At 39.3% G+C, this 22,357-nt stretch overlaps 1 protein-coding gene across 2 annotated transcripts in view; it reads left to right on the top strand.

Moving 5' to 3' along the window:
• The window catches only part of BASP1 (brain abundant membrane attached signal protein 1), a 51,026-nt gene extending 42,341 nt beyond the window's left edge, over window positions 1-8,685 (top strand). For both annotated transcript variants that reach the window (XM_036400506.2, XM_036400514.2), the window contains exon 2: window positions 7,062-8,685. In XM_036400506.2, the coding sequence (XP_036256399.1) occupies window positions 7,071-7,802 (732 nt within the window). In that variant the 5' untranslated portion in view covers window positions 7,062-7,070 and the 3' untranslated portion in view covers window positions 7,803-8,685. The remainder of the gene's footprint in view (window positions 1-7,061) is intronic.
• The last annotated feature ends 13,672 nt before the right edge of the window (window positions 8,686-22,357 follow it).

The following is a 22,357-nucleotide window of genomic DNA, read 5'->3' as shown; positions in this document are numbered from 1 at the left end:
TTATATTTGGGAACCTGCTCCCACAGAGTGACTGCAGCACACAGGTCAGTACTTCACTCAAGTGCCTCTCATGGAGTGACACAGACTGCATAAGGCAGTGCTGCCACACACTTGTTCCCACAGACCCTCCTACAGCAAAGGGAGTGCTGCTCTCTGACCACAGTCAGGCTGAGCTGTGGATCTTCAGTCACTGCTGTGTACCCAGATTCTCCATCTGTAGGGCCCTCCAAGTCAGGAGGATACAAGTCCAGAGTCTCCAACAGTGCCTTTCAAAGTAATCCATAAAATCTTCATCACTCTTTGATCAAATAATGGACAAATTTTACTTTTATTCAGGAATTCTGCCTAGCTAGCTACCTGTTTTACACACAGAGTGCAATCATGGATTACACGTGTGAAATGCTTGTGGTTTCAGGCTGATGCTCTATGAATTGATAATTCTGGCAATACCTTTACCTCTTATGAAACTGCTGATCATCACCCTTCATCTGTTCTTGGAAAATTTTTTTCCTAATTGATTAATTAATACACACCTCTGACCACACTCACATAAATCTTAGCAGTATCTCAGGTACAATTTTTTCATTTGCTCTCAAAAAAATTGTCATGTGACTGCTAACTTTTCTGATAACTTGCTGTGTTAGTAGCAGTTACGCTTCTCAAATGAAGCAGTTTTTCATGTACAAGTTCTTAAATAGACAGAGATAATTTTATATCAGCCTGCAGTGTGCTTAAATTATTATAACTCTCATGATTGAACTCTAATATCAACAATAATAATTTAAATATATTAATAACAAATGGCTCATATTAAAAATCACGCTTCCCATTTTGGTGTGGTATACATGTCCCTGAGAAATTTTAAGTTATATAAAAAATTTTAGTTCCTTTTTTTAAAAAAAATTGCATTAAATCTATTCTGCTGCTCACCAGAGGAAACTAAAACTGAAATCTGGCTGAGAATTGAGCATTTAAACTTGGTAGTATTACTTCCTAGGATTTCCTTTATTGTCTGAATTTTAAAAGAAAACAGATAGGTCCCAAAATTGGAATTTGCTTCTTTTAAGATTACAGTTAGGATATCAGGTGAGCATAATTTCTGTGTTTTAAGCATTCACTGTTCTTTTACTCTATACCTTTTTTCTAAGTCTTGAGATTCACAAGGCTTTGGAAGAAGAAAAGGAGATGCAGTAGTTACAGGACTGTGCACATGTTGAGGGAGGGATTAAAAATTATCTGTGGTCCATGAAGGAAACAGCACAAGTGACAAGCTGAGATGTTCCCAGTTTGTTGTTGTGTCTCACAGCACAAACCACACAAAATTGTGTGGTGCTAAAGAACAACCAGGTCATATTTTTTTGTGTGCATCTCCTGTCTGAGCACCTTGCTGCTCTGGGGTTCGTGCAGGTGTGCAGGTGATGCTCACAGCCCCACAGGTGCAGATTTCCACCATGTGCTCTGCCTCTCCTGGCACAGCTTTGTGCCAGCCCAGCATCTCCTCAAAAGGGAGAGATGGGCAAGGGTGTGTTTCCTTCTGCCTCCCTCACACCAGCCTGCCTGACTGTGGAAGAGCTGGTTCCCATCACTGCTCTGAAGCATAAGTAACACAGAACAAGACGATAGGGTAGGGTAGGGTAAGGAAGGGAAAAGAAAAGAAAAAAGAAAAGAAAAGAGAAAAGAAAGAAAAGAAAAGAAAAGAAAAGAAAAGAAAAGAAAAGAAAAGAAAAGAAAAGAAAAGAAAAGAAAAGAAAAGAAAAGAAAAGAAAAGAAAAGAAAAGAAAAGAAAAGAAAAGAAAAGAAAAGAAAAGAAAAGAAAAGAAAAGAGAAAAGAAAAGAGAAAAGAAAAAGAAAAGTCACTGATTCTGAGGTTTGAAGAGGCTTGAACCTGAACGACACCTAGCATTTCTGTTCTCTTAATTCCAAGTAAAAACAGATGAAACAAAAGATGAGTGAAGATAATGGAGAAAGAACAGAAAAACATGGCTTTGTTGCTAAAAGGCAAAGATAGCAAGTCTAATTCTGTCTTAGGTTTTGCTAACAGACATTTTCTAACATTAACCTGGCAAACTGATTGACCTGGCAAGGATACACACATACCTTGAGTGTGTGTAAGTGTAATGGGGAGCATGAAATTGTATTGTGTATTTTGAGAAGCAGTAAGTTTTGGTTGTTTTTTCTTTCATAAAAATTTCAGAAAATCTTTTAAAAACAGCATTTGCATGCCCCTTGTTTCTTTCAGTTCCCAAATGTATTCCTTAATTGAAACTTTTTGCCCTTTTTTTTTTAAATGAAGGTGTAGGGTGAATCAATGGGCTACAGAGATGTAATAGTTTCTTCAAGATCTTTCCATTTCTTTTCAGCACCTGGGGACTGGGGCAGTTTCTGGGATCGGTATTTCATTTGATTTGGAGTGTTGAAACTCTGCCTTGCGAGGGATGTGCATTTTTGTCTGCAGGCAGTGTGAGATAACTCATGCCTGGGAACAGGCTTGTGCAGGGGCTACTTTGGCCTGAGCCACCGCACGTGCCTGCCCTGCGCTGGAGGCAGTGGAATTTCAGAAGGCACCTATTGTCTTCCTGAACTGGTTTTTCTGGCAATGGGCTGAACTCCCGACGCTTTGCACGTAGTCAAACAGGAGCTTTGGAAGTTTAGCTTTGGCAATCAGACTGAGGTAACATCAGGTGCAATCTGTGAGTTTGGCCTTTCCTGTTGCCCTGCTTGCAGTGCTGTGAGGGACGGCGACAGCAAACCTGTTCTTATAATAGTCAGACTCTTTAATGGTGTGTGAAAGCCTCTGCTGAAAGAAATGTTTAGGAGTTTATAAGCACATAAAATTAATTGGGCAGACAAACCTTTACTGACTAAAGAGATAGTAAGAGTCTGACTCTAGAGACTTTTTCAATATAGAAGAAAAATTTGAAGTATAAAACTTCCAAATAATAGTTCTTTTTACAAACTGTACAAATGTGTGCTGCCCATGTTCCAGGAACTCATGTCTATGAGTCTTCAGATGGAGAATTTGAAATGTTCCATGAGTTCTTCCTCCTCTTCCATTGTAGTCTTATGGACATTGAATCTTTGAGTCCTAATTATTACAAATATGGAAATTTCAAAGTGCTTAACATTCTCCAGGCGACCTGTACACCTGAAATGTTTTAATCTAAATAATCCACCCCAGAGACTATTTCTACTATACAATAAGAAATAAAACTATGCAAGTTCTCTGGTTCTGTTCCTGCTTCCTGCAGGAGAATGGAAACTTCAGGATGTGCAAAATGTATACCACCTTCTAGAAACTGAAGAAATCCTTGCTCCTGTTGCGAGAAGTAGCTCTTCTACAGTCAGACACAGTGATCTCTGGATTGGTTTCTCTTTCCATAAGAAGAGCAATACAAAGTATATTGACCAGCCTGGGAAGCAGACAAAGTCTATTGTAGCTTCCAGGTGTTATATTTTCCCTCACTATTCTGAAGTGCTGCTCTGCAGAGTTGTTCACCAGAGTTCCCTGAAAATTACTACTAAATTGAAACTTCTTATATAAAATCAGCTTCTGGTCTCTCTCTCTCTAGACCCTTTTCCTTCCATCAGTAAGAAGACACAGCCATCAAATGCTGTGCCATTTTATAGCAATGGTGCTCAGCACCAAAATTCTCAAGGATCTTCATTTGGGACATGCTTGCTGCAGAGAGCATTATGTTCATCTGGCAGATGCTCAAGCTAGCTCAAAACCTGTACCTGTCAGTGGAAGTGCAAATAACTGAAGACCTACTGGGGTTCAGCCTCTAACTGAAAGTTTTCCTATAACTATTGACCACTCTAAATAGTGGTCAATAGTTGTAGGCAAACTTTGGTCCTGGGTCCCTCATTCACATGGTGAATGTAGTGATTAGGGGATTAGGGAGGGGCAGGGGTAAAGGAAGAGACTGAGCAGTGACGCCAGGGCCCCAGTCTCATTGGGACAGAGGGTGCATCCCCTTTATTTTTTTCCATAATTTAGTCCCTTGGTGGGGGGCGGGAAAGATGTCTGAACTCTTTTTAAGTGTTAGCATGTAGGTAATAACACAGAGAGGATTTAACACTGTATGAATTCGCATCTCAATGAATTTTGCACTTTGCTTCACTTGGGAAACATTTCACTGACATCCACTTTGATTTAGTACCAGGTGGGATTATCCCTGCAGCAATATCCAGCACAGTCACGGAGATGTTTAGGTGTTGTGGTTCACATGCTGGTCTTCCTGCAGGTACAGATGGTTGTAATTTTAAAATACTTTTTAAGGCTTGGGTTGTGCCTGCCAAACCTTTAGAGTCTGCACTGGATGGTTCAGAGCTGTGCTTCAGGCTGGGGCAGGGACAAGACCAGAATCTGTTTGAAGATGTGGAGCATGTGGGGCTGTTTCTAAAAAAAGGTTACAGGGAAGCCCAGATGTGTTATCAGAACTCTGGGGACAGGAGGAATGTTTGCAAATCAGATCTGGGGGAAAAGGGACTTTGTAGCATTGCTACCTGGGTGATGACCCCAATGATTGCTCTGCTTTTGCATCATAGCCTGGCACAGCTACTATCACAATGATCTAGGCAGCTTTTTAACAGGGAGATATGAGATTCAGCATCCCAAAGAGTGAATTTATTCTGTTAAAGTAGTTGAAACTCTGCTGGAAGATGACAGTACATTTGTAAGTGTAAATATTTGCTAATACACCATAATGGTAGTCTCTGAGCCTCTTCCGCATCTCCTGCTCAAATACCTTGGGATAGCTGGCTCTGATGCCAATTGAGACACAGAGATTTCACAGTGTACCTCCAAGCAATGACAGTGCATGTTTCTTTTCTAAGTTTGGGAGCACATTTCTTGTATGCATGCTTCTCTACTTTTTAAAGGTTCTTTGCCATAGACATTCTGTATCCAACTATATCCAAGGTCAAAAGATTGTTGTGGAAAGAAATATAAACTGTGGTGTGTTACTACAATCCATGAAATAGCAAAATCTTGAAAAATACAGAGACACAACAAATAAAATTAGGCTCACTGTACCTGGGCTTTGCTGAAAAACAAATAAAGGCTTAATTAGGGATTACAAATTGGGATACACGCTTGGTTTCAATATAAATCTCCAGTCTGACTGACTTGCAGAAGCCCTACCAAAGTATTTGGCTGTAACTGCACATAAACAATAATCAGGGCAATATTTATGGAGTAATCTAGAAGGCTATATGTTTGTCAGATAATGAACTAATGTCCACAGCCTGCCCTAAATACCTAAAAAGCTGATAACTCTGTCACGAAGGTAGAGATTAGATTGCTCAGCTGTGAAAGTTAATCCTTTTATTGCTGTTCCCGTAAAATTTCAGGCAATAAAGCAGTGTTTCAGTAACATCACATTACCATTTTGCAGGGCTGTGTGATAACCTTTCAACAGTATTTGCAAATTGTTACCCTTTTTGAAAGCTGAAGTCAGAAAGATCTCTGCTGACCATAATATCTCAGTTTTGCCCAAGATGTGTGGATATTTGGCTGTTGGGCCTCTGCCTGGGGCTTGCATCTGTGGTAGCAGATAATCTACTGAGAGGCAGCTACTTCTTAGTTGTACATAATATTGCTTTATATTCAGCCTACTGTGAACAATCATGGATTTTTACTGATTTGTATTCACAATTTTAGCAAGTGTGTGAAAAAAATACAGCCTATAATTATATCTACCTGTGCAAAGTGGAAAATTAGAATGATTCATCTCCCTTGGAGAAGTTCTTACATTAAACATTTGTTTGACAGTTCTTTGAAAAAAGTCACCGTCTCCTATTTTCAAATAGTAGAAAACACAGAAATATTTTTCTTTAACTTCCATTAATCATGAATTATTTCCTTTAATACTAGAAGTGTAATTTTTTCTCTATTCATAGAGGTTTTTGTTTTCAATGATGACCTAATAATAATATCTGTGTCTCCTTCTGTTTTCATAGACAAAGTTTGCTTTGAGTACAGTGAAAGATTTTGTGTATTCTTAGTTAAGACTCCCTCATAAAGGCTATATAAATACTGTTATGGCTATACACATGGTCAACTTCTTTTAAGTAACTGAGCAGTTATTGCTTGTCATGCTTGAAAACTGGGAGCAGAGGCTACAAATATGCCCCTCTCTTCTCCCATTTTTTATTGCATCATGTCATGTGCCATGTATAAACTTGTGGTCAGAAGTCCCTGTATTTGTTTCTTGTGTCTTATGGAGTGATCTTGCTGTGCTTCAGGCTCTGTGTCTCCCATCCTGCTGAGTTTGGGAATGCAGGGCTTTGGGCAGGCAATCCCTGTGGAAGCTGCAGGGCTGGGTGGGACTCTGTGCGTAGGAGCTGTTCCTGCTTCTGGGGCAGCTGGATGTGGGTGCCCACATCCCTTTGGGTGAGGGAAGCACATGCTCCCGGCCCCTGGTACCATCAGCTCTCTACAAAGGCCAATATCCAAGGGAAACTGGCCATGAGGGACAGGCTGTGAGGTGTAGGGAGTAGATGCAGTCTCCTGCGTTAGCCTTCTCACCGACTCTAGGCTTCCTTTGATTTCTCCAACTTGAATGAAAAGGTGGTTCAGAGCCTTTGCTAAAGTGATGGTGGACTTTGTGTTAACCAGGGGTGGATGCCATGAATAACAGCTAAATTTAGTTCATTCCCAGCCTGAATATAAATATGTCTTTTTTCTACTTCCACTCTTTCTCAGGCCACAGAGGATTGTGGTTGTATGTTAGTCCTCCATTGTCCTGCTACTTCTTGTTATTCTGACCCCTTCCTCCCCGCTGAACTGTAACCAGGGTTAGAGGTGTTTGCAGGACTGTTTGTAGGGGGTGTGGCAGAAGGGCATTTGCTGACTGAAATTCTGCAGGGCTGAGCAGGACGTAAGCTGAGTGGCAGTGGTGCTCTGCAGCATCAGTACATTCAGCTGGCAACATCTTACCCAACCTTATGTGGTCTTCTTTTCAGGAACCAGAATCAATTTTTCCTTTGCACTCTGTTGATTCTCTCAGTGGTGAATACTGGGCTTTGTGTAATCAATCCCTTTCTCTTTTCTGTTACAGAACTCCAACATGGGAGGCAAACTGAGCAAGAAGAAGAAGGGATACAGTGTCAATGATGAAAAAGCTAAAGACAAAGACAAGAAGGCTGAAGGAGCAGCAACTGAGGAAGAGGAGACTCCAAAGGAGGCTGAGGATGCCCAGAAAACCACAGAGACCACAGAAGTGAAGGAGAACAACAAGGAGGAGAAGGGAGAAAAGGATACTCAGGTCACTGCCAATAAGACGGAAGAAAAAGAAGGGGAGAAGGAGAAAGCAGTGACCCAGGAAGAAACCCAGAAAACAGAACCTGAGAAGTCAGAGGCTGTTGTGGATGCGAAAGTAGAGCCACAGAAGAACACCGAGCAGGCACCCAAGCAAGAGGAGCCGACTGCTGCCTCTGCTCCTGCTGCCAGTAGCGAAGCGCCCAAACCCTCTGAGCCTAGCACCGATGCAAAAGCTTCCCAGCCTTCAGAAGCCACAGCTCCCAGTAAAGCAGATGACAAGAGCAAAGAGGAAGGGGAAGCCAAAAAGACTGAGGCTCCCGCAACGCCTGCAGCCCAAGAAACTAAAAGTGAAGTGGCCCCAGCTTCAGACTCAAAACCTAGCAGCAACGAGGCTGCGCCCTCTTCCAAGGAGCCCGCGGCAACAGCAGCACCTAGTTCCACTGCTAAGGCCTCGGACCCTGCAGCCCCTCCAGAGGAAGCGAAACCTTCTGAAGTTCCAGCCACTAATTCGGATCAAACCATAGCAGTGCAAGATTAAATTGGACAGCCTGTTGAAACAACCACTTAAAACAACCTGTGTCTTTTTTTTATTTTTTCAGCTATACTAACTCGTTTCAGATCTGAAATAGCAAATATGTATTGCCCAGAAAAGAAGGAGAAAAAAAAACAAAAGAGAAAAAGTGAAAAGGATGTCCCATCAAGTTGGGAGGGAGGGAGGGGGGAGAATCCAAATAGTATTTTTGTGGGGAAATATCTAATATACTTTCTGCCAACTTGACACAAGTCCTGGATTAAAATAAGTAAATAAATAAATGGATGTCTGAAAGTACAGCACATCTTTTGTATCTGAACTGCTGTAAATGCACTCCACCAGTGTATCAAAATCTTCTTTTTGTTCTGTAATGGGGTTTGGGAGTGATGCGTTTGATTCTGCCCACTAGGTTTGTGCCAAGGCAATCAGATCTTTATGAAAGCAGTATTTTCTGTGGTTTTTTTTTTTATTTACAGCCTTTCTTATTTTGATATTTTTTTTATGCAGTGGATGAATGCCAACTTTCAGACAAAACCCACTTAGCTGTCCACATATTTCTCAATGCCAATCCTCCAATTCTTCCTCTCCAAATATTTTTTGGGAGTAAAAAGCATTCTCATCCTACTTAGCCTACCTAGATTTCTCATGACGAGTTAATGCATGTCCGTGGTTGGGTGCACCTGTAGTTCTGTTTATTGGTCAGTGGAAATGAAAAAGTCTGCGTTCATTGCAGTTCCAGTTTCTCTTCCATTCTGTGTCACAGACACCAACACACACTCATTGGAAAACAAATGAAAAAACAAAATGTACAATGGATGCATTGAAATTATATGTAATTGTATAAATGGTGCAACAGTAATAAAAGTTAAATAATTTAAAAAATATAAAAGTGTAAAGACTGATTAAATCTTCACTTTCACCCCTTGAGAACTAGGCAAAGGAGGTTCTTACACTTAGAGAAGAAGTATTATGTCTGGGGCTGTTTACCTTTCCTATAAAGAGTCACTCTCCAACAGCCACAAGTGTTCTTAGGTGAGGTTGGAAGAAGTGGCCAATGGACAGCACATCTCATAAATGTTTTATCCCAGTCAAAATAGAAATTTTGCCTGCCTTAACATGTGAAAAATGCTCTCTTGCTATTTTGAAGAGCCACAGGCATGCTGACTGAGTTTTAATTGGGACTAAGACAGTGGATTTGATAAACTGATCTTTTATAATGAGGCAATTAAATTTAATCCTAGTCCTATTAAAGTATTTCTAGTGCTGATACACTTTGTTCTTTTCCTCATTACTATTGCGTAGGGGATAAACTGCTGCAACAACAAGCCAGTCCAAGTCCAGTGTATTTCAAATATGGATGAGCTTGTGTAGCTGAGTAGAGTTTAGCCCAGCACAAACATTTTTCACTACTTTTGCCTACTTGCTTCATTATTATTCAACAGAACAGCTGAGTAATTGCACTTTCTGCTGAGTGGTGTCATTGGTGGATACGGACAATGATTTCAGGGCAGAGCCCGGGATTCACAAAACCAGTTAAAGCAGCATATTTGGCCTGCCTATTAGTAAAGTTTTAGGTAGAGCAAAAGTTCTGAAAGAAGTGGGCAGCAGTAAACAGAAACACAGCTGGTACACATACCAAAGGGATGAGCAGGCTTGTGTTTAGTAAATAAGGAAAATGGTGTTTTAAAATGGTATAAATTATTTCAAATACTTTCTCTCCATGCAGCGAGGATGATTCACTCCACAGACTTGCATAATGCTAATCCTAATTTTTTTTCAGAAATACAAACTTCCCATACCACGCTGGCAATATTGTTATGCAGCTGTGCCCCTGGGAGAAGCTAACTGGAACAGGCAGGAATAGTTCGGTTTGGTTTAGATCAGGTCATTCACCTCCATGAATTCTTGCACCACAACGAAGCTTTTGCATCGTTAATGTGATGCTGAATGCAGTCTCTGCTTTAATTCTTTGAGGTAATTAAAAATACCCCTGTGCTCTACAGCTGTATCCAAACCCAGCAGCCTCTGCAGCTGTGGACAGCAAAGTCTCACCACACGTGCTCTTGTTCTCACAACCTGCTTGCTGATGGCAATTTCATCCCAACAGGGTCAATACTGCAAAGAAAAGTTGTGCCTCACATGGCTGGAAATCAATAGCATATGGTCAAAGAAATATGCATTTGTGTTTGGGAAACTGAGAGTCAGCACAGCCAAAGATCAGTACACTTCAAACTCTTCAGTACTCTCAAGAAATAAAAAAGGAAAATTGTCGAGTGAAGTTTTAAATATTTTTATTAATAGAAAGGCCTGCAAAATTGTTTTTTTGCATAGTTTCTAAATTTCTTAGTGTACAGCTAGTGGTTAAAAGGCATTCTGGCCCAGGCCACTTCTCTAAAATGCTGTTATTCTATACCTACATACACAAGAAAAGAAAGAATCTCTGTTCAAAGAGCTTATGAACTAAACATATATGGTTAATAGAAATGTGATGCATATTGCTTGCCTGAAGAGCCATGAGAAGAGGTGAGAGCCTGGAGGCTTGCTTTCTTCAGTCCAGTGTCTCATCTCCAAGATATATGTTTTTCTGCAATATAATCACTCTTTAATGACAGTAAAAGCATGCTGAAGGTACAGAGCTAACAGGCATGTTAATGCTCCGAGCATAAGCACATTGCAGATAACCTCAAAGGACCCAACCCTTTTGTGAAAGTGTGCCAAAGGAATAGAGAAATTCAACCCTGGGAAAGAACCTTTGCTATTGTTTAGAGCCCCCACAGAGACATGTTTGCAAGGTCTCCCTTGTTTTGCCCTGGAAACTGTCAAGAATTTCTTGCTTTCCTTTCAACAATAGGAAGGTCAGTGCCACTGACTTTGCTCATACTTTTCTTGCACTTGCACTGCAAAGAGAAGCTCAGATGCCTTTAAATGTACAGCAACTTTACCTCTTTCTTTTCTTTTCTTTTCTTTTCTTTTCTTTTCTTTTCTTTTCTTTTCTTTTCTTTTCTTTTCTTTTCTTTTCTTTTCTTTTCTTTTCTTTTCTTTTCTTTTCTTTTCTTTTCTTTTCTTTTCTTTTCTTTTCTTTTCTTTTCTTTTCTTCTCTTTTCTTTTCTTCTCTTCTCTTTTCTTCTCTTCCCTTCCCTTCCCTTCCCTTCCCTTCCCTTCCCTTCCCTTCCCTTCCCTTCCCTTCCCTTCCCTTCCCTTCCCTTCCCTTCCCTTCCCTTCCCTTCCCTTCCCTTCCCTTCCCTTCCCTTCCCTTCCCTTCCCTTCCCTTCCCTTCCCTTCCCTTCCCTTCCCTTCCCTTCCCTTCCCTTCCCTTCCCTTCCCTTCCCTTCCCTTCCCTTCCCTTCCCTTCCCTTCCCTTCCCTTCCCTTCCCTTCCCTTCCCTTCCCTTCCCTTCCCTTCCCTTCCCTTCCCTTCCCTTCCCTTCCCTTCCCTTCCCTTCCCTTCCCTTCCCTTCCCTTCCCTTCCCTTCCCTTCCCTTCTACTATTTATTTTTATGGTGAATTTTGGGGATGGAAAAAACCCTCAAATAATGTTAAATTATTCATAATGAAATGGCTTCCTAGAAGCAATGCCTATCACTTGCCCTGTAGTTGGTTCCATACACTAAACTTCTGTGCCTGTACAGGATAAGATCCCTCCTTGAAGAAACAGTAGAACAAAACATTGCAGGATGTGTTAGTGTCCTATGTGACAGCATTTCCAGGCACAGGTCTGTGTGGCTGCCAGTATCTGAACAGTCAGTGACTTCTGAATTTCTGCTGGCACTTCCTCTGTCCCAGCTCTGAACTAGGAGGTCTGTCTGATCTCTGTCTCACCTGACCATTGCCTTTTCCAGATCACCATGAACTCCAGCTTCATGTAAGTGTACTGATCACTACATGGCATTTCTGTGAATTTATCCTTATTTAACCAAATAGGGGAGTGTCTCAAAGAAATGTCTCAGATTTGTTGCCACTGCTGCAAGAAAGCATTTTCTTACAATACATTTCTTTAGTACATTTTCCGCTATGCTTTCATTGGTTGCTCATAGCACATAATTCATAGTATTTAAAGTTATTTTTCAAGATTTTTGAGATGCTAATCATGTGATTTGCTCTTTTTATTCAGCAATACATATTTTCTTTCTGCATTAAACTCTTGACATTTATCTTGACTGCAATTTAGTTGATTTTCTGCCTCTCATTTCATTATTTATGTATATTAAATTTTTACATCCTGTTTTATATTTAACCTCCCCACCACATTTCATGCAACATGAATGCATATCAGCTGTTAAGTGGTCAGATTTAGAAATCATGGCACTGCAGCCATGGGAAAAACATAGCCAGCAAAAGGAACAGCAATGCACCAGTGGTTTCCTTCACTGCTATGAAAAAGTGTCTTCTCCAGGACTGGCAGAGCTTTGCTTGCTGCATTTATCATGGTGGGGTCAAGATCTGGCTACAGAGTTCGGTAAGCAGAGGGAGTTTTTTGCTTTTTTTTGTTCTTTGTTGGCAAAGAGAGGAAAGGAGTGGATGTTTTGAAACATGGCCACAGGAGTTGGGACACAGAACACATGACACAATCCTTTTGTTTCCTGAAGACAACACTATTGTGTGTTAGCTGGCCACCACAGGGCTACCAAGCCTTTTCAACTTGGATTCTTGTCTCCATTTTAGCATATTTGTTCATCTACACAATAAATATTAATTACAGCTCTTACTCTTATGGCTGTTTAAATGTATTGTCTCTATCTTTAGCTTGTCCTCTTTCCACAATTTAGGTCTGACATCTCTTTGAGCCTCCTATTGCATCAGGAGGCTAACTGAATTTCTTGACGTTTTGGCTTGATCAAGATGATTTTTTTGAGACTGTTCAGTCAGGTGAGATACAGATTTGATGGAGTTACAAGTTTGTTTCACTTACTAAGCAAAAATTCAAAGGCTTTACAGGATATTCCTGCTGAGGTTAGAGTGAAATCTTCTTCCAAGTCCTATCAGTCTGTTTTTTGTAATGTCATCAGGTTGCTGCAAAATGCATAACTTGCTAAACATCACTGCTGGTTCAGCTGACCAGTAATTTTAGATCAACACTTGGTAAAGTTTGACATTCAGTCTCTCTTGAGAATCAAACATATTGTACTGAGCTCAATTCAAGGACAATTCAAGAAAAAGAGCTGTTCACATTAGGAGATAAAAAAGTAATAGAATATTTTTTTTAAACTTTATTCAGTACCATGTTGTTCAGAAACAATGTCTGCCCCTAGTTCTTCCTTTCACTTTGGGAATGAGGCAAATCTCATAGCAGCAAGACTGTAAGTTTCCTAGCCACAAAATTGTCTCTAAAACTTTACAGTTAGTACTTTAAGCCTTAAACTTGAATAGCAGATGTTTTAATCACAGGCTGTGCACACCCCTGAGAAGCAGGGCTACTAGAGGTACCCAGGGTGGCAGGAGGACAGCTGCTAGTCTTTTGTTCTATCTATTCCAGTGGCTCTCATTTAGCACCCATTTTCCCCATCCTTGTTTTATTTGCCTTCTACCAGTGATTGGTTTATTATATCTTAATGAGAACAGTGTGCAGTAATGACAGACCCTACTGATGCTCCACTAATCACATTTTTTCTGGATTTGAATTTTTGCATAGGGTTCTGGCATTACTTGCAGGATTCTCGACTGAGGTGGCAAAAACTTCTGCGTTTACCAAGTAGAATATTAATTGATCTGGTGGAAAGGAGAAGCTGAAAAAAGAATTATGTTATTGGAAATTGGTGCATGCCTGAAAGAGCAAAGCCTTTATTCTACAACTGTCCAGGATTCTGCAATGGCTCACTGTAAGCTAAAAGACCCTATGGAGATTTCAAAAGATATCACATGTCAGTATGCTGAATACATTGTTGGTTTAAGCTCTGCTGCTCTGTCCAATTATCTGAACTTTGTCAGCTGCACTTCATTTTATTTTATTTTTAAATAAAAGACAGCATTCCTAAGCTAGCTTTTTTTTTCAAAAAGCGAACAACAGTATCTCATAGTGACTGCATTGCAAAAGAAAATTTCAATCCCATTAAAACTTGAGTAACATTTCCCAGTAAAAGAAGCTCTAAAACTACCTAGAAATATTTCCCACCATTTTATCTAGAAGAAATTTTGAATAGTTTTCTGATAGCAAGTTTTTCAAGGACATATTAATAAAACCATACTTTTATAATATAACAGTTGACTGATGGTAAACAGACAGTCTAAAGGTGTCTGGCACACATTGCAGGTTAACTAAAGAAAACCTGAAACATTGGAGGGCAGATCATCAGCTGACAAAATTAGTGATTTAGGTCCATTCAACTGTATGAAAATAATTTTATTTCAGTTATTCTATACAGAATAAAAAATAAAGCATGAGCAATAGAATGTCACATTATATTATGTAGAACTGAATGGTCAGATATGAATGAATTAAATTTAACCTTAGTGATAATCTTTTAACAGACAGATTGGGATTTGAATTGAAGAAGTATATGAATAATAATTAGGAAAATAATACAAGTTCTGAAATGACACATTTAAAGGATTTATTTAAGACTTTAGGTAGTCAGTTTTTATGAATGATTCAGAGTGTTTCTGGTAGTCCTAGGGGGCAACATAAAGATTAGCATATTTCTGCATATGTACATAGAAATGAAATGAAGATAAAAATTATTGCTTACAGAGAGAAGAGGTTTATACTTCCTGGTGTTAAATTTAAACTGCTGTGTCATGCTGCTCTTATCTTGGGCCTGAATTTTGCCTTTCACTGTATTTTGGTGTTCTAGCTTAGCTGTATCACACACATGTTGGACCAGACTTTTCACTGCACTGCCACGTTTTCTAGCCATACCTGACCCAATTTTATATCAATTTTTCTTGTTTAATCTGCCAAGACCAAGATGCCTACATTCATGGAGATGTTGACCCATGGAGGTGATGACCCAAACTGTCAGATGAACCTTTAACATTCAGACCACCTCAGTGGTACTGGGTTCCATTGGTGCTCGTCACTTCTGGCTTTGATGTGCCTTTACCAATGGCAGGGACTGGGGAAGATTTCAGAGGGTTTTAATGTGTGTTGTTTCCCGCTCTTCCAAGTGCTCCAAAAGTAAACGTGGCTGATATATTCTAGCACACTGAGCTGAAGGGCATTTCTCTCAGCTGGAAGTTTGAAAACTTGGAAAAAAGCTATTCAGTTCCTTGGTCAAGATGAGGCGAAAATGGAAGAGTTTGAAAGCCTGAGAGCTGGCATAAACATTATAGTGATGTTTAACTTCATAGTAAAGCTAGGTTGACAAAGACACAAGCTGTGTCCTGAGAAGAGCAGCACCTTAGGAATGGGGTCTTTTATACAGTATTGTAGAGGAGGAAGCTGAGTATAAAAATGTAGCTACCACAAAAACAAATATCACTTTTATGCAAAAACAGAACTGGTAATGATGGGAGGAGCATCTAGTTTGGCAGAAAAGCATTTCCACTGTTACAATCATTTTTAGAGAAGAGATCACATTTGAAATGTGTTTAAGGAGATTTTTTTTGTGTGATGTTTATATTCCTGAATTGATTCCTGAACTGATTTTAGATGGCAAATGCCATAAAATATGTTTTGGTGTTGTCCATAAAATTTTTCAGCATCATAAGCAAAACCTTTCTACAGCAGGATACAACAGGAGTGTAAAAAGAAATGGACTGTGATGTCAGTGAAGTTCAAGTTCATCTCTAGCACCCTGAATACATGCAGTGTTTCCAGTAAAGATGAGAGGATGGGATGAAAGCTGTGGCAACAATTCTACACAGTGACCTGAGCCAATATTCAGTGAATTTCCTGTTTTGGTGATGGTGCCATGAGATACTGTCAGATCCAATGGTACTATTAATCAGATCCAATTGCAGTCAATTCTAGTCATAATGCTTCACCATAGATATGGATTTTTGAAGGAAGCAACTTTTATGTGAATGGCAGTTTTCATTGATTTTATACCTTGCTGTCCAGCTTTAAAATCCCAGAATTAGTTTGATGACATTGAAAGTAAGAATCAATCTATCTGTGGCTAGTCAGTGACAGGGTATGTATAGCTAGAGAAGCTGACTCAAAAGACATTACTAGGTCAGATAATCGTTTGGGAAGGAGTCAGTCACCAGGGTATGACAGCAGAAGTTTTCATCAGTGTGAAAGGCAAGGATAATGATTTTTCAGATCAACTCTTTAAATGAATGTGGAGGTAATACACGAGCTGGCAGTCTGGGCTAGACAGCATGGGTTTCAGGTTAGCCACACTGTGTAAGAAGAAAGCAAAGGGATTTTCCTGCATGAGAAAGCACAGAGAAAGTCACACACTGCTCTTAATTTTCCTTTCACTCCAGTTCTCCCATTGATATTTACTTCCTCTTTCCAGCTAACCTTTCCATCAAGGATCTCTTTCTTTTCCCTGGTACATGCTTTAGTTAATAGGTCAGATTTTCCTAAAGTGGCCAAAGCACTCATTTAAAAGGAACATGAGACATATCACATGCCTTCCAGAGAGCTCCTGTGCTTCTGGAATGGTTTCATGTACAGCCTTGTCTTTCGAACCATGTACAAAACAAAAATGTACCAGCCCACCTGGTACCTGAAGCCATCACATGCATCCACATAGATTTTCTTCCCTGTTTTATCACTATGAAGATAGAGGCAGATGTGTAGTGTTTTAGGATTTTTCTTAAAAAACAATGGTCCTATTAACCCAGTGAGGCCATTTTATGAGCAATTCTCTTGTGTGCCACCAGGCCTGGACTGACCATGAGGGTAAGAAAAGCTGCCCATCTTTAGCTCACCAGGGCTTCCTGACTGTCTGCCCTCCAGCTGCTCTTCCTTCCTCCTGGGATGTAGCTGCAACAGTCTCCTGCTGAAGAGACTTGGCTTGGAGGACAGTAAATTATCTGGGAAGGCTGTGGAACCACCTTGAGGGAGCTTAAGGATGGCAAGAAGAACCCTTTGACAGGATTTACATGGATATGGTTGCTTCTCCTTTAGGGCAGGGGAATGGAAAGCCCTAAAAGACTTTGAAAGTCAAAGTCTTTCAAGTTTTCTATGGTTCTGTGATTACCAAATGCTGTCCCAGTTCCTGTTTTCCTTCATCTGAATTAGAGTTAGACTGTATCTGCTCTCATGGAATAATAATTCATTCTACATTGCCTTCAGCAGGACTAAGGGCAGTACAAGGTATTCTTACATGCATTTTTGAAGTGTTGTCTGAGTGCCTGCAATGAAACATTTCTCAATTTTACTTCACTTCCCTCCCCCCCCCGCCCCGCCCCTTACATGGTTTCATTCCAGCCATTCTTTTCTTCACCAGGCCATCAATAGGCAAAACTGTTTACTTTTTTTTCTGTGTACATCAATCACTCCTCAAATGAGAAACAGCAGCATGTGTTTTGGTCACAAGCCTCCTCACACATTCTTCCCTTCATGTCTCAGCCTGCTACAGGCAGGGACAATGTTGCTATTTCAACTGGGCAAAATCATCAGTTGTTATAAATCTCCACGGGGATATGAATATGTCCAGCAGTAGTGAGAATTTTCTAATCTTTGTGTGCTTTATTTAAAGTGCAGTTCACAATGGATCTCTGATGAAAAGTGCCAGTAACCCTGCAAACTCTTAGACTGCTGCCTGTGCAGAACTGGGTGAGGCTTTCTTTTAAGAAGTACTTCTGTTGATTTGGCAGAATTGGACCAGCAAATTGCAGTGATGAACTGGATAAAAATGACCTGGAAAATCCCTGCCTCATGTACAGTGCTGACTGCTGAGCAATCATTGCTGTTCTGTGCTTTTTTCCTTTGTGCTGGCCTGTGCACAGATAAACTAGTACTAAGTTAATTCAGAGCTGGGATAGGCACAGTGGAAACCACAAAATTTTAAATTCCCTCTTTTATCCTGAAGAGAAAATTATTTTCTAAGCCTTTCATTTTTGTTGTGGGGAGGCAGCAACAAGATTAGCAACTGAAGCTAGATCAGACTCTCTTCAGTCCTCGTGCATCTCCACACAGCCACGTTTGGGCACAAGAAGCTGCTCATAAGTGACTCAGCCACGTATGTCAGAGTAATTGGGACCATTTATAACCCAAGAACTAACAATTTTGAGGATTCTTTCAAACTCTTTCTAGTTGAAAACTTCATGGATTCTTCTCCCTCTGAACTTTATCTTGACTTCTGGCATCTATCAACACCAAAGCTTCAGAGCAAAATATCTGCAGAAAGTTCTGGATTTTATATCAAGATCTTTGAAAACCACCACAGATTTCATGCGTCTCTCATGCTTTCCATCTTAGTTTGTCAAAATTCTTCTAAATTTCAGTGAGCTTATGGACCAGACTACACATTCAACTTCTCATTACATTAGTCAGAAAATTATGCTGTTAAAATAATCATTAAAGCTATTAGAAGGGAATTTTTAAAAAAGGAAAAATTTATTCAACAGGCGAACCTGCATGTAGGCAAGATGCATCTTTTCCATAAGAAAAACTGGAATTGCTGAACAATTAGCCATGCCCTTCCACAGAGTTTGCACTGTTTATTCATGGGTGGTTCCCAAAGATTCCTCTCACCTGGTATCTGAAACAGGGGATGGCTTACACTGTTACCGTGTAGGTTTTCTCCACTGTTTTATCACTGTGCAGATACAGGTGGGTGTGAAGTGCTTTCATTCTTGTGTGTCCCTATTTGTAATACTCCCATGAAGTCCCTAATCTTTATTGAACAGCTTTATCTTTTACAAACAAGAAACATGAGTTTCTTACAGAGTGTACAATTGGAATAGTTGTGAGAAGTTACTGAATAACTAAGGGGAGAACCATGTTCCTTGAGCCATTGTATCAAAGCTAAATGTGGTTAATGAAGAGAAGACAGCTCCTTTTTCTCTTCCTGATGTGGTTAACAAAGATCTAAGAGAGATGAAATAACACTGTGGTTTAATTATTTTTCCCCCTCTGGAAAATTTCAATATTTCCAGTTCTCACAATTTTCTTTTAGGGAAGTATTCCAAGCTTCTCCTATGTGTAAAGGATTTAGTATCACAATGATTGCAATGGCTCATAATGCTCATTATCTTCCCTAACTGTTCAGAAGTGGTGCTATTTCTTTTCATCAAATGAATAGAATTATAGAACATGTACTTTGGCATACTCATGGACTACAGGGTATGTTTCATGTGTTGATTTCTCTGTGGAAGAAAAATGGCAATGTGTGTATACCCATTACTTATAGCTGTTGCAGTGGGCCCAGTCATTTTGTACAGTGTAGTATAGCCACATGCTACGGCTGGTAACCCAGACAATCACAGATATCCCCACTCTATCATGACTTTATATTTAATGAGATATTTTTCTACCTTGGGACAAAGACAAAACAATTTTTCAAAACTTTCTCCCCTTGATTTGCTTAGTTTTAAAACAACTGCCTAAGAGTATAATCAGAACAACTCCCAAGAGGTGCTGGAGGCTTGAAGCAGACAGTGGAAAGTTAGAGAGAGAAAATATTTTCATTAATATTGATTTCTTATTGTGCAGAACTTAGCAGCTGCTTTACTAATACATATTATTTTTAGAACATCAGCTCTATTTTTGAGATTTTAGAGCCTGAAGCATTCTGTAGATGTTCTCAAATCTATTTACTCTTAATGAAGAGAAAAATAACACAGAAGGTTAAAAAAATGGTCTCACTCTAAAACAAAGCTTGAAATCAGTCACACGTAATTTGTGCTTCAGCTGCCTAGCAGTAATCCAGCAGGTAAAGAAGCAGTGTTCATTACAAAATGACAGCCTAATTCACTTGGATTTTGCAAAATCAAGCTGAAACCAACATAGCTTTGTCCTGGAGAAGATATCTATGCTTCTCATTACTAACTGCTGTTCTGGAATCAGGCATGCTCTAGTTATTCATGTAGCCCACTTTTCCTCTCACCTCCCTTGCCTCTCAGAGTCCAGGGGACTTGCAGCCAAATATTCTTCTCTGACTAGGCAGTGCCATCTGAGGGGAAAAAAGGTGATGGGGCTGCTCTGCTGTACCATTGGTATAACTGCTGATAAAACAGGGGGAGAAATAATGCTGGTGAGATGCAAAGCTTAAGGGCTTATGATTTCATGTATTTGTAATGACACCAACTCTATTAAATTATCTGAAAGTATAGAGATTTATTAAACCTCTATGTACAAAGCTGTTCCAACTGGGTATTTTGGTAAGCTGCCTTTATGTAGATATCTGTACAACATAAGTTAATGCTCCACTAAGACAGAAAATGTTTCAGATTATCCTGGGACAATGAAGAGTCATTATGTGAATTACAGAAGTATAAATTACTGTCTGTTGGTTTAACTAGTCTGTGAGAGGAGTAAGTCACCAGGGAAGCACAAGGGAAACAGTCAGTGAAAGGATTTAAAAGCACCACCTAAACATAAGAGGTCAGGAAAGCATGAAGGGTGGAGGCTTCCTCTGCTTTCTCCTATTCATTTTCTCTCTTTATTTATAGAATCAGCAGTTTTTGGCATTTCTCTCCTTGCAATAGTTCTATGATCTTCTGCAGGTGGACAGTGCTGACATATTGTAAGTATAGAGTCTCTGTTGTGGACTTTTGCTTTATTCTGTAGCTCTCCTGACCATTGTTTCTTTTAAAGAATCCACCAAGTATGATCTCAAAAATTATCTACACTTTTCCTCTTACATACCAACATCCCACTTTCCCCCTGCTGCAGGGTCTACAGTGGTGATATGATTTATTTGCTTTAAAGGCTTTCTTATTTCTCTCTGGTTTTGGTTTTTTGTTTGTTTGATTGGTTGTTTTTTTAACTACTTTGAAATCTCGACAGGAAGAATTTAACTGCCTTCTCTTTGGGGAACAAGGTCCCTAATTAATCTGTTGTTTTTGTTATTGAGTAAGAGAAGTCACTGCACTTGCTTGTTCCAATAACCTCTCTACTTTATCTGTGTTTATCCTACTAAGTACTGCTTCACATGTTAAAAAAACATAGAAAGAAAAGAGAATTTATTTCCTAATCTTGTTCTGAATGCAAGTGAGGGAATTTTTGCTTTGACTAGTAATGACTGAAGAACAAGGTCCTTGCAGAACAAGGCAATGACTTGTGCAAAACACTGCAAGAATTAATTACACCACCTCTGATTTTAGTGGGGCGGAGGACAAGTTCAAAGTTGTATGAACAGCTGATTTTCCAAGTTGCCATTTTCTCTGATTTTGTCTTCAACTTGGAAGAGTCACTGCTATAAATAACAGGCAGACAGAGAAGGTGGAGGAGGAAAAATGTTTGAAGGAGATGGCTGACAATGATATAAATTTTTCTCTTTACAGGACAAACACACCTTGAATCGTTGCTGTGGTGAAAGGCCAATCAAAAGCCAGCACCGTGACTTCTCAGGCACAGAAAGAGAGTCTTCAATTCCCTTGGAGAAAGTTCAGTCTTTCATCTTTCACATACAGCTTACTGTGTAAATAGTGTAAATACAGTTTCTTTCTTTCTTTCTTTCTTTCTTTCTTTCTTTCTTTCTTTCTTTCTTTCTTTCTTTCTTTCTTTCTTTCTTTCTTTCTTTCTTTCTTTCTTTCTTTCTTTCTTTCTTTCTTTCTTTCTTTCTTTCTTTCTTTCTTTCTTTCTTTCTTTCTTTCTTTCTTTCTTTCTTTCTTTCTTTCTTTCTTTCTTTCTTTCTTTCTTTCTTTCTTTCTTTCTTTCTCAATTTGATATTCAGCGGACTAGTTCTCCAGCTGCATTGGACCAGTACAGCTTATTAGACTTCAGAAATTCATTTGCCTTAAGACTTCTTAAGATTTGAGCCTCAATTTTTATACTTAATGAAGCTACAACAAAATTAACACAGTTGCCAGAAACCAGAGCTCTCCTCTGCTGAATTTAGCTTAGCTTGTCATGCTGTATACAAAGTACATTTGTTTAAATGCAAGGCTATTTTAAAAGGAATTTATTAGTGTTTCTAAGTTGCTTCAAACAGGCAAGCCAAGTGAAAGTGCCATATGTACTCGTACTCACTAATTAACAGAACAGTCATAATACAAATCTCCAAGTCTGAGCTACACCATGATTAACGGTGAGCCCCCTTTTAAGATTAATGTTTGATGCAATGTGCTCTTGGAAGGTTCATTTCTGAAAGCTGAGTTTGGTATTCTGGTACTGGTTGTATACATAACAAAGAAGTATTTTCAATAAAGGATGGTGTTGAAAAGTGAATTTCCATTTTTACTAGTAAGGAGTAGTAGGAGAAGTAAGTGTAGAAGGCTATATCATTTGAAATACTCTAGAAAGTCTCAACAGAAAAAACCAAATTTTTCTTCTATGGAAAACTGGAAAGTTAGAAATTTGGTTTTTCTCTGAACTGAAAATGTTCTATTTTAAAATTTCCAGCAGAATATAAACTTATGAAAGTTGTAATTCTGAAATACAAAAATATTTTGTTAGCTATTTAAACCATTAGAAGATTGTGATTATGTATAATAATGTGAGTTTGCATTCTATGTTTATATATGTATATGGTATTTGTAATGAATATCCTGAATATTTGTATA

This window comes from Molothrus ater, chromosome 1, assembly GCF_012460135.2.
Source record: "Molothrus ater isolate BHLD 08-10-18 breed brown headed cowbird chromosome 1, BPBGC_Mater_1.1, whole genome shotgun sequence".
NCBI lineage: Eukaryota > Metazoa > Chordata > Aves > Passeriformes > Icteridae > Molothrus > Molothrus ater.
This window is presented reverse-complemented; position numbering and strand designations above follow the sequence as displayed.